The sequence below is a fragment of the Engystomops pustulosus genome, chromosome 5 (assembly GCF_040894005.1).
Source record: "Engystomops pustulosus chromosome 5, aEngPut4.maternal, whole genome shotgun sequence".
NCBI classification, from domain to species: domain Eukaryota; kingdom Metazoa; phylum Chordata; class Amphibia; order Anura; family Leptodactylidae; genus Engystomops; species Engystomops pustulosus.
The window spans coordinates 204,623,458-204,638,150 of NC_092415.1; the positions used below are offsets into that span (position 1 = coordinate 204,623,458).

The 14,693-nt window shown below is 48.0% G+C and overlaps 1 protein-coding gene across 4 annotated transcripts in view; it reads right to left on the reverse strand.

The window, feature by feature from the left end:
* Positions 1-14,693, reverse strand: part of CRPPA (CDP-L-ribitol pyrophosphorylase A) — a 158,804-nt gene that overhangs the window by 95,072 nt on the left and 49,039 nt on the right. For all 4 annotated transcript variants that reach the window (XM_072154394.1, XM_072154393.1, XM_072154392.1 and 1 more), the window contains one exon: positions 4,265-4,362. In XM_072154394.1, coding sequence (XP_072010495.1) covers positions 4,265-4,362 — 98 coding nt within the window. The remainder of the gene's footprint in view (positions 1-4,264; positions 4,363-14,693) is intronic.

The window sequence follows — 14,693 nt, forward strand, 5'->3', positions numbered from 1 at the left end:
AGAGGACTTCTAACTTCCTCCACCAACTCCAACTCTGTGCATCCTCCGCTGATTCCGGCACCATTGTAATTTTCTTCTTTAGTTCTCATCGTTCCCAAGCGATAAGTCACATTAGTTTTAGCAATCTATACTGTCAAGTGGGTGGTGGTGGACTGACGCAGATAAATGACCCCGCCCACCTGACAGTAGAGAGTCTAATTAGCATATTGAGTTTCAAAACTAACAGCAAAGATTTCTCAGGAGTGGTGGAGACTAGAAAATGGGGCTCATTTAGTAAGGGCTCCGCGGCCGCACTTTCGTCGGGTTTCCCGACAATTTCTGATTTGCGCTGAATTGCCCCGGGATTTTGGCGCACGCGATCGGATTTTGGCACATCGGCGGCGGCTTTCACACGATAGAAATCGGGGGCGTGGCCGTCGTGCAAACCCAACGGATTCGGAAAAACCGCGGAATTTGTGTCGCAAGAACAAGCACTTACATGCAGCGAAGAAGAAGGTGAACTCCGGCGGACCTCAGCGCAGCAGCGACACCTGGTGGATATCGAGCGCACGACCTTAGTGAATCCCGGCAGAACCCGAATCAGCGTCAAACAACACGCCGCGGGATCGCGACTGGACCAGGTAAGTAAATGTGCCCCATTATGTTCAATTGTGCCAGAAAAAAGTAGAGCACCAAATATTAAAGGATTGTAGTATTGGGGAAACTAGCAAGCAAAATAGGCACAATTCTTACATGAAAAGAGAGTAATCCTAACCTAAGGAAGATGATCCTCTAATGAGACTCTCTTAAGACTCACTATTGTTGTGTTCTCTCTTCCCTTCTAGAGAATTCTCTTTTTCCTGCCTCCTCAGAGGATGTCCTAAGGTGACTCCACCCACGAGGAGAAGTGAATGCAGCCAATATTAGCTACAGCCTTCCTAATACACATCTCTCCTTCTGCTCTTATGATATGTAAAGCACAGTGTGTGGTGCCAGTACATGGGTCTAGGACCCACCCATTTATTCTATTCCCATTATCTCATTAGGTCCAGATGCTATACTATTCCACGTCACCTGAGGTATGAGGGCCTCTTTGACCCTTAGATAGGGCTTTGTGTACTAAAACCAAAAATAAGGGTCTTATAAGATTTTCAAGCGCCCCCACAAAGAATATAATGGGGCAGATTTACTTACCTGGCCCATTCGTGATCCATCGGCGCCTTCTCTGCGGTGGATTCGGGTCCGGCCGGGATTCACTAAGGCAGTTCCTCCGCCGTCCACCAGATGTCGCTGCTGCGCTGAAGAGCATCGGAATGCGCTGGAGTTCACCGAGCCGGGCTGAGTGAAGGTAAGTGCAAGCTCCGTGACACATTTTTGTTTTTAAATGCAGCGTTTTTTCCGAATACGTTGGGTTTTCGATCGGCCACGCCCCCCCCCCCATTTCCGTTGCGCGCATGCCGGCGCTGATGCGCCACAATCCGATCACGAGCGCCAAAATCCGGAGGCAATACAGGGAAAATCGGCGCAAATCGGAAATATTCGGGTAACACGACGGGAAACCGCGAATCGGGCCCTTAGTAAATGACCCCCAATGAGTTTTAATTTGTATCTTAACATTTTTAACATTTCCAAAAACAAAAATCCCATAAACTTTGGGGTGTGCAGTGATGCAACTAGTGGGACCAGAGCAGCCCACAGGGGTATCGTCGCTTTGCTTTACCAAGCTCCTGAATGGCAATGAGTTATGTAGCCATGCAGGAGCTGCGGCTTAGCGCCGTCTCGCAGAGCAGGGATTGTTAAGCCGCGCCCCTTTCTACATGTATTGTCTGAACACATCATCAATCAGGGAAATAATTAGGTTCTGATCTGTGACTATAGATCTGTCAGCGACTATTGATGAAGCACCGACATGACCTGACAGCCTGGAGACACATGGAAACCATCAACAAGCAGGAGATGACACATTACAAAGCTTAATATCTTAGGATCTGAAGTTCTCTGCACTGAGCTGGTATATCATGAATCCCAGAACAGGGAAATATGGATTATATTCCAGGATTGTAGCTTCTCCCAGTGCAGCGTCCTCACACTGCTGTGCTCCAGGCTCTCCGTAGCCTCTCCTCTCAGTATCAGATGTAGTAGACATTCAGGGAGCAGGGTGTAAACCCTCCACACCCCAGTGTCACTGTGTATGGACTGGTAACACCCCATTGTCACTGTGTATGGACTGGTAACACCCCATTGTCACTGTGTAAGGACTGGTAACAGCCCAGTGTCAGTGTGTATGGACTAGTAACACCCCATTGTCAGTATGTATGGACTGCTAACACCCCATTGTCAGTGTGTATGGACTGATAACACCCCATTGTCAGTGTGTATGGACTGGTAACACCCCATTGTCAGTGTGTATGGACTGGTAACACCCCATTGTCAGTGTGTATGGACTGGTAACACCCCATTGTCAGTGTGTATGGACTGGTAACAGCCCATTGTCAGTGTGTATGGACTGGTAACAGCCCAGTGTCAGTGTGTATGGACTGGTAACAGCCCAGTATCAGTGTGTATGGACTGGTAACACCCCATTGTCAGTGTGTATGGACTGCTAACACCCCATTGTCAGTGTGTATGGACTGGTAACACCCCATTGTCAGTGTGTATGGACTGGTAACAGCCCAGTGTCAGTGTGTATGGACTGGTAACAGCCCAGTGTCAGTGTGTATGGACTGGTAACACCCCATTGTCAGTGTGTAAGGACTGGTAACACCCCATTGTCAGTGTGTATGGACTGGTAACAGCCCAGTGTCAGTGTGTATGGACTGGTAACAGCCCAGTATCAGTGTGTATGGACTGGTAACAGCCCAGTGTCAGTGTGTATGGACTGGTAACAGCCCAGTATCAGTGTGTATGGACTGGTAACAGCCCAGTGTCAGTGTGTATGGACTGGTAACACCCCAGTGTCAGTGTGTATGGACTGGTAACAGCCCAGTATCAGTGTGTATGGACTGGTAACACCCCATTGTCAGTGTGTATGGACTGGTAACACCCCAGTGTCAGTGTGTATGGACTGGTAACAGCCCAGTGTCAGTGTGTATGGACTGGTAACAGCCCAGTATCAGTGTGTATGGACTGGTAACAGCCCAGTGTCAGTGTGTATGGACTGGTAACACCCCATTGTCAGTGTGTATGGACTGGTAACACCCCAGTGTCAGTGTGTATGGACTGGTAACAGCCCAGTGTCAGTGTGTATGGACTGGTAACAGCCCAGTGTCAGTGTGTATGGACTGGTAACACCCCAGTGTCAGTGTGTATGGACTGGTAACACCCCAGTGTCAGTGTGTATGGACTGGTAACACCCCATTGTCAGTGTGTATGGACTGGTAACACCCCATTGTCAGTGTGTATGGACCACTAACACCCCATTGTCAGTGTGTATGGACCGCTAACACCCCATTGTCAGTGTGTATGGACTGATAACACCCCATTGTCAGTGTGTAAGGACTGGTAACACCCCATTGTCAGTGTGTAAGGACTGGTAACACCCCATTGTCAGTATGTATGGACTGATAACACCCCATTGTCAGTGTGTATGGACTGCTAACACCCCATTGTCAGTGTGTATGGACTGATAACACCCCATTGTCAGTGTGTAAGGACTGCTAACACCCCATTGTCAGTGTGTAAGGACTGCTAACACCCCATTGTCAGTGTGTAAGGACTGATAACACCCCATTGTCAGTGTGTATGGACTGCTAACACCCCATTGTCAGTGTGTAAGGACTGCTAACACCCCATTGTCAGTGTGTAAGGACTGCTAACACCCCATTGTCAGTGTGTAAGGACTGATAACACCCCATTGTCAGTGTGTAAGGACTGATAACACCCCATTGTCAGTGTGTAAGGACTGCTAACACCCCATTGTCAGTGTGTAAGGACTGCTAACACCCCATTGTCAGTGTGTAAGGACTGATAACACCCCATTGTCAGTGTGTAAGGACTGATAACACCCCATTGTCAGTGTGTATGGACTGCTAACACCCCATTGTCAGTGTGTAAGGACTGATAACACCCCATTGTCAGTGTGTAAGGACTGGTAACACCTCATTGTCAGTGTGTAAGGACTGATAACACCCCATTGTCAGTGTGTAAGGACTGATAACACCCCATTGTCAGTGTGTAAGGACCGGTACAACATGGAACGATCACATGGTGGCTGGTGAGGAGCAGGGTCCAGGGAGTCCAATAATCCAGAACCTTGTTGGTCCAGTTATTGGAAGGACTTGTTTACCTTGACATGGGATTTAAGGTGTTCGTGAAGCCGGAACCCGATCTGTACGGCCTCTTCCTTGATGTTAGTGATGATGCAGAGATGTTTAGAGATACGATCTAAGGGACAGAGTAAGAAGACATCACACATTATATAATGTACTATACATACCATATACATTTATATATCATACACATATATACCATACACGTATATATACCATACAAGTATATATACCACAAACATGTACACACATACCATACACATACATACCATATACCATACACGTATATACCATGCACATATGACCCAGACCAGTCACCTAAATTAATACACTACCCAGAACAGATCCCCTTAACTAATACAGACCCCAGACCAGCCTCCTAAATCCAGACCCCATAATAGACCCTCTATATATAGACCCCAGATCCAACCCTCTAAACGAAGACAGACCCCAGACCAGAATTCAAAATACAGAACATATACAAACACCAGATCAGAACCCCTAAACTAATACCCTTCAAGGACCAGACCCTATGAAGTGATACAGACCCCAGCCCATACCTGTAAGGAAATACAGACCTCAGACATTAATACGGAGTAGACTTGTATCAGAAGGTGTTATACATTTGTATCCATACAGGTTACTACACATCTTTTCAAGAATCAGGTAAAATGAGATATTTGGGTTGTGCTGTGCACTTTCGTCGAACTTTGCACCTTTTTCTGGGATTGCACAGTTTGGACAGGTATTTAACAGGTGTCTGTGCTGGGACTGTGTTGCACGTGATCGGATTGTGGTGAGGCTGTGCTGCTTCCATGTGACATAAAAGGGGGGCCGGGCCGTCGAACAATCCGACCAATTCGGACTGAGGGCAGGATTTACCTTTCAAATTGTGTCGCAAGACAATGCACTTACATGCACCAGGAAGAAGAAGGTGAACTCCAGGGACCTGAGCGGGGAAGCGACACATGCAGGATATTAGACGCAGGATCTTAGTGACTCCTCGCACAGCGCATTATACTCAGACAATGCACTTACATGCACCGGGAAGAAGAAGGTGAACTCCGGGGACCTGAGCAGGGAAGCGACTCATGCAGGATATCGGGAGCACGATCCTAGTGACTCCCCGCACAGCACATTATACACGGACAATGCACTTACATGCACCAGAAAGAAGAAGGTGAACTCCGGGGACCTGAGCGGGGAAGCGGCACATGCAGGATATCGGGCGCAGGATCTTAGTGACTCCCCGCACAGCGCATTATACACGGACAATGCACTTACATGCACCAGGAAGAAGAAGGTGAACTCCAGGGACCTGAGCGGGGAAGCGACACATGCAGGATATCGGGTGCACGAACTTAGTGACTCCCCGCACAGCGCATTATACACGGACAATGCACTTACATGCACCAGGAAGAAGAAGGTGAACTCCGGGGACCTGAGTGGGGAAGCGACACATGCAGGATATCGGGTGCACGATCTTAGTGACTCCCCGCACAGCGCATTATACACGGACAATGCACCTACATGCACCAGGAAGAAGAAGGTGAACTCCGGGGACCTGAGCGGGGAAGTGACACATGCAGGATATCGGGGCAGGATCTTAGTGACTCCCCGCACAGCGCATTATACACGGACAATGCACTTACATGCACCAGGAAGAAGAAGGTGAACTCCGGGGACCTGAGCGGGGAAGTGACACATGCAGGATATCGGGGGCAGGGTCTTAGTGACTCCCCGCACAGCACATTATAAATGGACAATGCACTTACATGCACCAGGAAGAAGAAGGTGAACTCCGGGGACCTGAGCGGGGAAGTGACACATGCAGGATATCGGGGGCAGGGTCTTAGTGACTCCCCGCACAGCGCATTATACACGGACAATGCACTTACATGCACCAGGAAAAAGAAGGTGAACTCCGGGGACCTGAGCGGGGAAGAGACACATGCAGGATATCGGGTGCAGGATCTTAGTGATTCCCCTCACAGCGCATTATACACGGACAATGCACTTACATGCACCAGGAAGAAGAAGGTGAACTCCGGGGACCTGAGCAGGGAAGCGACACATGCAGAATATCGGGAGCACGATCTTAGTGACTCCCCGCACAGCGGATTATACATGGACAATGCACTTACATGCACCGGGAAGAAGAAGGTGAACTCCGGGGACCTGAGCAGGGAAGCGACTCATGCAGGATATCGGGAGCACGATCCTAGTGACTCCCCGCACAGCGCATTATACATGTACAATGCACTTACATGCACCAGAAAGAAGAAGGTGAACTCCGGGGACCTGAGCGGGGAAGCGGCACATGCAGGATATCGGGGCAGGATCTTAGTGACTCCCCGCACAGCGCATTATACACGGACAATGCACTTACATGCACCAGGAAGAAGAAGGTGAACTCCAGGGACCTGAGCGGGGAAGTGACACATGCAGGAAATCGGGCGCAGGATCTTAGTGACTCCCCGCACAGCACATTATACATGGACAATGCACTTACATGCACCAGGAAGAAGAAGGTGAACTCCGGGGACCTGAGCGGGGAAGTGACACATGCAGGATATCGGGCGCAGGATCTTAGTGACTCCCCGCACAGCGCATTATACACGGACAATGCACTTACATGCACCAGGAAGAAGAAGGTGAACTCCGGGGACCTTAGCGGGGAAGCGACACATGCAGGATATCGGGGGCACAATCTTAGTGACTCCCCGCACAGCGCATTATACACGGACAATGCACTTACATGCACCAGGAAGAAGAAGGTGAACTCCGGGGACCTGAGCGGGGAAGCAACACATGCAGGATATCGGGCGCAGGATCTTAGTGACTCCACGCACAGCGCATTATACACGGACAATGCACTTACATGCACCAGGAAGAAGAAGGTGAACTCCGGGGACCTGAACGGGGAAGCGACACATGCAGGATATCGGACGTACGATCTTAGTGACTCCCCGCACAGCGCATTATACACGGACAATGCACTTACATGCACCAGGAAGAAGAAGGTGAACTCAGGGGACCTGAGCGGGGAAGCGACACATGCAGGATATCGGGCGCAGGATCTTAGTGACTCCCTGCACAGCGCATTATACACGGACAATGTACTTACATGCACCAGGAAGAAGAAGCTGAACTCCGGGGACCTGAGCGGGGAAGCGACACATGCAGGATATCAGGGCACGATCTTAGTGACTCCCCGCACAGCGCATTATACACAGACAATGCACTTACATGCACCAGGAAGAAGAAGGTGAACTCCAGGGACCTGAGCGGGGAAGTGACACATGCAGGATATCGGGCGCAGGATCTTAGTGACTCCCCCCACGGCGCTTTATACACGGACAATGCACTTACATGCACCAGGAAGAAGAAGGTGAACTCCTGCGGACCTGAGCAGGGAAGCGAAACATGCAAGATATCGGGCACGCGATCTTAGTGAATACAGTGCATAATCGTCGGACAATGCACTTTCGGTGAACTCCAGCGGCGACTAAGTAATCATTCTTTAATAAAGAGGGTGAGCGACTTTTGAAAAAAAATTTTTAGTTCCTGTATATCCATATTCCAGTCTGATGACTACTACTCCCACCATTGCTGTGGCCCCCTATCATATACACACGTGGTGGAAGACAAGGGAACCTGTCAGATCCCTCGTCCCTGGCAGACTCCATTAATCCCGATCGGATTGTGAATATTCCCTGTGTAATGAGGAGACAACCCCCACTGATATCAGCAAACAAATATGAGCCCTCTATCGCAGGGACTTGTTGAGCCCACCCAATGCCTGCCTGACATGCCCAGGCGTACAACCAGCGAAGGTCCCGACAAGGCCTGGAGACGTATATTTATAAAGCATCAGGCACATTCCCTGCAACTTCCTCGCTTAATCCCTGCAAACAATTCCACACTGAGCCCAGAGTCAACGCGGCCTCCTGTGACTCATGTCATTGCCTCTCCGCCGGAGCAAACTGCAAACAAGTCCCGCCATTTCCTCTTCTGTCCACACCTGCGGTGGTGGCAGCGCCGCTCAGGGCAAGTCACTGTCTGCAAACACAAGACAAGCCACATCCGGCGGGTGACCTGAAATGTGACTGGGGAGGCATCAGGGAAGCCATAGGAAACCCAAAACCTACAGGGACGGGAGGGCTGCTCTACTTTCTGACAAGTTATTGAAATTGCTCCCTGTATGAAGGGTGTGGACTTTCATGTGGACGTCACTTGTAATTAGCAGCTGTGAAGTGGCTTTCTCTAATGGATGCCCCTAAAGCACATCTATTATTGCATGTAAGTCGTAGTACATGGAAATGCACATTTTTATTTTTAGGAAAAAGGAGCAATTCACCATTTTCCCTCTTCCAACCTCAGAATACTCAGGTCCAAATCATCTAGCTTAAAACAATACATAGAAGACAAGAAGGAAGGGATGTAGATACAGCAGTAACTATTCTTTAGTTTACTGCTAAGACTGTATGCTGTGAGAGGGGAGGAAGAGCAGCAGGGAAGATCTCAGCAAACAATTGTTACCTAGGATACCTATCCATATGCTTTCTAAAACAGTAGTACATGTGAATAATAAAATGTTACATGTGTAATAATGAAAAAGGGGTCATATTTATTCCTCCAACAACCCGCAGCCCCCCTGTTCATCCCATTGTGATCTCTATTCAAAATCCTTTTTTCACTCAGGTCAAGAAAAAAAAATTCCATCTTGTGTAAAACAGTGCATAGAAGACAGGAAGGAAGCGATGTAGATACAGCAATAACTATTCTTTAGTTTATTGCTGAGACTGTAGGGCAGATTTACTTACCCGGTCCATTCGCGATCCAGCGGCGCGTTCTTTGCGGTGGATCCGGGTCCGGCCGGGATTCACTAAGGCAGTTCCTCCTGCTGCGCTGAAGTGCCCCGGAATGCACTGAAGTTCACCGCCCTATCCCGGGTGAAGGTAAGTGCGTGTCCAGCGACACTTTTTTTAAATGCGGCAGTTTTTCCGAATCCGTCTGTTTTTTTTTTTTTACGACCAGAACCCCCGATTTCCGTCGCGTGCATGCCAGTGCCGATGCGTCACAATCCGATCGCGTGCGCCAAAATCCCGGGGCAATTCAGGGAAAATCGGCGCAAATCGGAAATATTCGGATAACACGTCGGGAAAACGCAAATCGGGCCCTTAGTAAATGACCCCCTGTATGTTGTGAGAGGGGAGAAAGAGAAACAGTAAAGATCTCAGCAAACAATTGTTACCTAGGATACATGTGAAAAATAAAATGTTACATGTAAAATAATGAAAAAGGGTCATATTTATTCCTCCAATAACCTGCAATTCCCCTGTTCCTCTTTGCGTTATCTCTGTATGCTGAGACTGTATGCTGTGAGAGGGGAGGAAAAAAAGCAGGGAAGATCTCAGCAAGCAATTGTTATCTAGAATATGTATCCTTATGTCCTTATGTCCAAGTGAATAATAACATGTTATATGTGCGTTATAAGGAATATGGGTCATGTTTATTACTCCAAAAACCTGCAGCTCCCCTGTGGAACACTGCAAGATCTTTATTCAAATTTTGTCTAGTATAAAAGTGCATAAAAAGACAGGGAAGAGAATGGGGCTATATCAGTAACAATCAACGCTGAAATTGTATGCTGTGAGAGGGGAGGAAGAAAAGACAAAAGACGATGTCAGGAAAGTTCAAACTATTTAGGAAACATGTGTTACCCACCAAATCAGTAATATATTAACTGCATGAAATATTTTTTCTACATTACAAAAGAAGAAACGGCACATTCACACAACCTATACTTATTGCTGAGACTGTTTGCTGTGAGAAGGGAGGAAGAGATGCAGGGAAGTTCTCCTGAAAGAGCCAACTAAGCACGAGGAAGGAGAATAGTGTTTAATGTGTTTAATAAATGAGGTAGATGATACATTTATTTTATAGGACAATCTTTTAAAATTGGATGTCCCATATAAGACAACATACCGTCTTTACCTATACCAGCAGGAACATCCTGGTCTGGCCAGAACGCCATGGCCCACATTTACTAAGGTGCTTGCGCCAGCTTTGCACGTTCTTTTCAGTGCAAACTGCTTGCACATGTATTTATAAAGTGTCCGCAATTGTGGCGCACACAACACTTTGTGGTGCACGCTGCACGATACCCAATGCGACACAAAATTCTGCACTGAAAGGGGCGTTCCGGTGATCAGTCGGACCGTGTGCCACATTTATCATGCATGTCCAACAGAAATGTGTCAAGGGTGCACCAAAAAAAAGTGGTGCACTCTATCGGGGCAGCGCAGGGGGTGAAGAAACCCTGAATCTGGCGCCCCCTGAACACTACACTGCACATAGTAGAGACCGCACTGTTTCTGATAAATGTGACCAGTGTATCCCAACCCAATTCCCATAGTGATGATTACACTGGCGCGGTGTGTGTCCGTATAAGCGCTCGTCTCCAGCGAGGAGACTTGGCTGAGTCCTGCATTCTTACGGAGCAGACACAGGTAATCCCACAGGATGTTCTCAGACAATGTAATTTATACAGAAAATCTCTCGGGCAGGATATCAATTACTGATACAAAAAAGAAACAGTGCAACGTGTGAGGGCACAAAAGTAACAAGGTGGCAAATATTTCCGAGAGCGGGAGTATTAGATTCTCCATTATTGACCAGACTTCTATTATATTCCTGCCAGTTTTCATTGCAGAGCAAAATTTAAAGGGGATGTCTGAGACTCATAAAATGAAGGGCACATCGGTCTCTGTGCTTCCTACTAAGCGCATTGCCGTACATAATAAAGTGGTTGTGCTTCATAGTGCAGCTTCAATGGGATTGTGATGGAAACAAGCCACGTGGCAGACAAATGTATCATCAGTGGTCTAGAGGCGGATTTGTAATCTGTGATCTGCTGAGACCATAGAGGGCAAGTGCCAGATGTCAAACCCTAGACAATTAATCACCTATCCTAATCACCTTTTTTTTTAAATCCAGACAACCCCTTTAACATTGGGTGGTACAAACCTCACAACCCCTTTAACATTGGGGATATAAACCTCAAAACACAGCACCCAAATTTGCCAAGACATGATATCAACTCAAGAGTTGTGCATCAGATGCTTCATGAAATGGGTGTCCATACTGAAGCCGTAGAACTGAAGTCTAAGGTTAGAATGCACAATGCCAGGCAGCTGCTGAAGCAGTGTAAAGCACATCATGAAATCAATAAAATTCTCCCAAAATCTGATGGAGGAACCAGCATATGCCCATAAAACACCATGGGGCTCATTTACTAAGGGTCCGAATGACGCACTTTTGTCGGGTTTTCCGACTATTTCCAAATTGGGCAGAATTGCCCCAGGATTTTGACGCACGCGATCGGATTTTGACGCATCGACTCCGGCTTTCACAGGGAATTTCTAGGGCTCTTCTGGCATAATTTGAACCAGAAAACAATTTCCGATACATATATTAACATTATATATACATTTTTCATGTATAGGCGTGGTCAGACAGGAAATAGTGTGTGCACCAAAAACTTGATGTCGTGTGCATCGTTTAGACCATCACAATGGTGAGTCATTACATAATTTGGGGCCTTAAATTCTCAAGAATTCCATAAAAGTCCAAAAAGATGTGGAATAAAAACTTGGTGACGCAAATCAAGTGATCCTCAACCATGTCCAACACCTGACCATGGGCCATATCTTCTGGTCTACATCATGGCTGACCTCGGTAATGTGGTAATATGTCAACAGACATCCCAAAATCTGGAGGAAAGCCTACATGGGGCCAAGGCCATTAGTAGTACCCGTAAAATTCCATGGAATTCCATAAAAATCAATAGAGACATGAGAGGAAGAACTTGGTGTCGCAGATCAAGTGTTTCACGTGATCCTCAACCATGTCCAACTCCTGACCATGGGACATACCCTCTGGTCTACATCATGGTTCACATCCGTAATGTGGCAATATGTCAACAGGCATCCCAAAATCTGGAGGAAATCCTACATGGGCCCCATGGATTTCTTCAAAAAGCTAATCGGATGGTTCATAAACTTTTGCCCTTTAGTGAATATACAAAGGAACATCACTAGAAATTCTTGGATACAATTAGAGAAGCCTTCAATATTGTCTTAGAGGAATCTCCACCACTCGGAAGTTCACCAAGAACACCTGGGAAATTTGGCTCCATGTCAAGTGACATTCAAAAGCAAAGCGAAAAAATGTAATGTAATGTGTGTCGGGGGTCCACAGAGTCAACGTGTTCCGCAGAAAGGCTTTTGTTTGTACGATTTACGTCTAAAAGCTTTCAATCTGGGAAATGATACAGGAAGAAGCCATCGTGACTCGACTGCCAGGAGCCTCGGACACCTGCGCTAAACACTCACTTTCTCTTAACCTTCGTTTCCCAGCCCCAAAGGATTACAGAGGTGACATGAACCAACAGATGCCCCGGGGGGTTTGTGGTGTAGAACCTGGATCTTCTGTCAATCAACACCCCCTTCTCTATGCCAAAAGGTAACCATCCAAATGAAAAGAGGAAATCACAAGAGACTGTTACAAATTGTATGAATTGCGATATGCACACACCATATAATCCCTTTAAATTGACATCCCCGTAATCTAGAACATCTGAGGCGTAGGTTTTCTCGGAGTATCCTTCACATAGAATGACTTTCAATGGAAACATGTTTTATAATTTATAGTCAAAACAATAAGCGGCATGTAACGGAACTATTAGATGGTGATTGTGCTGGTGCTGGTGCTGGGATTTCGTGCTATGAGAGAGACAGAAAGAGCTGCTCCATTCAGTGGCTTCATTTAGAGCTGGTTATAAAGGAAATCAAAGGGTTTTTGGAGGACTAAGATAATGATGATCTATGGTGAATATCATCAATATCAAATGGGTGACGTTCTGACACGGAGGAGCCTCGCCAGTCAGCTATGTAAAGAGGCTGCGATGTCAACTATTCAGGAACTCTTCTTCCAGGACTACTCTCTGTCAGTTCTGAAACTGGAAGCAGCTGGGTTGGATCTCCCTCAATCTGATCTTGATCTCCTATAGTCATAAATAGGGGTTCCAAGACCTTTGGGGGTCATTTACTAAGGGCCCGATTCGCGTTTTCCCAACGTGTTACCCGAATATTTCCGATTTGCGGCAATTTCCCCTGTATTGCCCCTGGATTTTGGCGCATCGCCGCTGGCATGCACGCGACGGAAATCGGGGGGCGTGGCCGAACGAAAACCCGACGGATTCGGAAAAACCGCCGCATTTAAAAAACAAAAATGTGTCACGGAGCTTGCACTTACCTTCACTCAGCCCGGCTCGGTGTATTCCAGTGCGTTTCGGGGAACTTCAGCGCAGCAGCGACACCTGGTGGACGTCGGAGGAACTGCCTTAGTGAATCCCGACCAGACCCGAATCCACCGCAGAGAACGCGCCGCTGGATCGCGAATGGGCCGGGTAAGTAAATCTGCCCCTATGTGTTTCACTAAGATGTCTGAAGGGGTGACAAAACTTTGAACCTATGAACCAGGCAGCCCTGGATGAGCAGTGCTATGGATGGTGATTTCGTCAGTGAGCAGCGCAGTCTCCTGGGTGACATCCATGACTGACAAGACCCCGATGTGTTGTACATTTTGCAGATCTGAAGTAAAGCCAGCGTGAAGAAGCGCCAGGCACTTAATCTGCTAACCAAATATGAAGCGGCGATCCTCCCCCGATTCTATCCCCCTCTCTGCTGTAGGTAAAAAAAATAGAATTATGTCGATCTTTCAAGCTCATAGCGAGTCAAGTAAGCATGAGACGGGGCTGACGGGCCGCCGACAGATGAACTGTCACCGGGCTCTGACTCCGGCTGTCACTCAGTCAGCCCCATGTCTGCGCCGCATGCGGGGAGAGGTCACACAGCGCCCCTGCAAACTTCCTCCCCGCTTCACACTCTTACTCCACCGACATGTAGAGACCTGTGCAAAAACATCCCTTCTAGAGAGAATATCCTACCAAAAAGTTTCCATTACAAATATTAACTCCATGAGGGCTCATCTGTCAAACTCAAGGCCAATGCAACCTGTGAGCCCAGTGACCAAGGCCCGTGAGCCCAGTGACCAAGGCCCGTGAGCCCAGTGACCAAGGCCCGTGAGCCCAGTGACCAAGGCCCGTGAGCCCAGTGACCAAGGCCCGTGAGTCCAGTGACCATGGCCTGTGAGCCCAGTGACCAAGACCTGTGAGCCAAGTGACCAAGGCCTCTGAGCCCAGTGACCAAGACCTCTGAGCCCAGTGACCAAGGCCTCTGAGCCCAGTGACCAAGACCTCTGAGCCCAGTGACCAAGACCTCTGAGCCCAGTGACCAAGGCCCGTGAGCCCAGTGACCAAGGCCCGTGAGTCCAGTGACCAAGGCCCGTGAGTCCAGTGACCAAGGCCCGTGAGTCCAG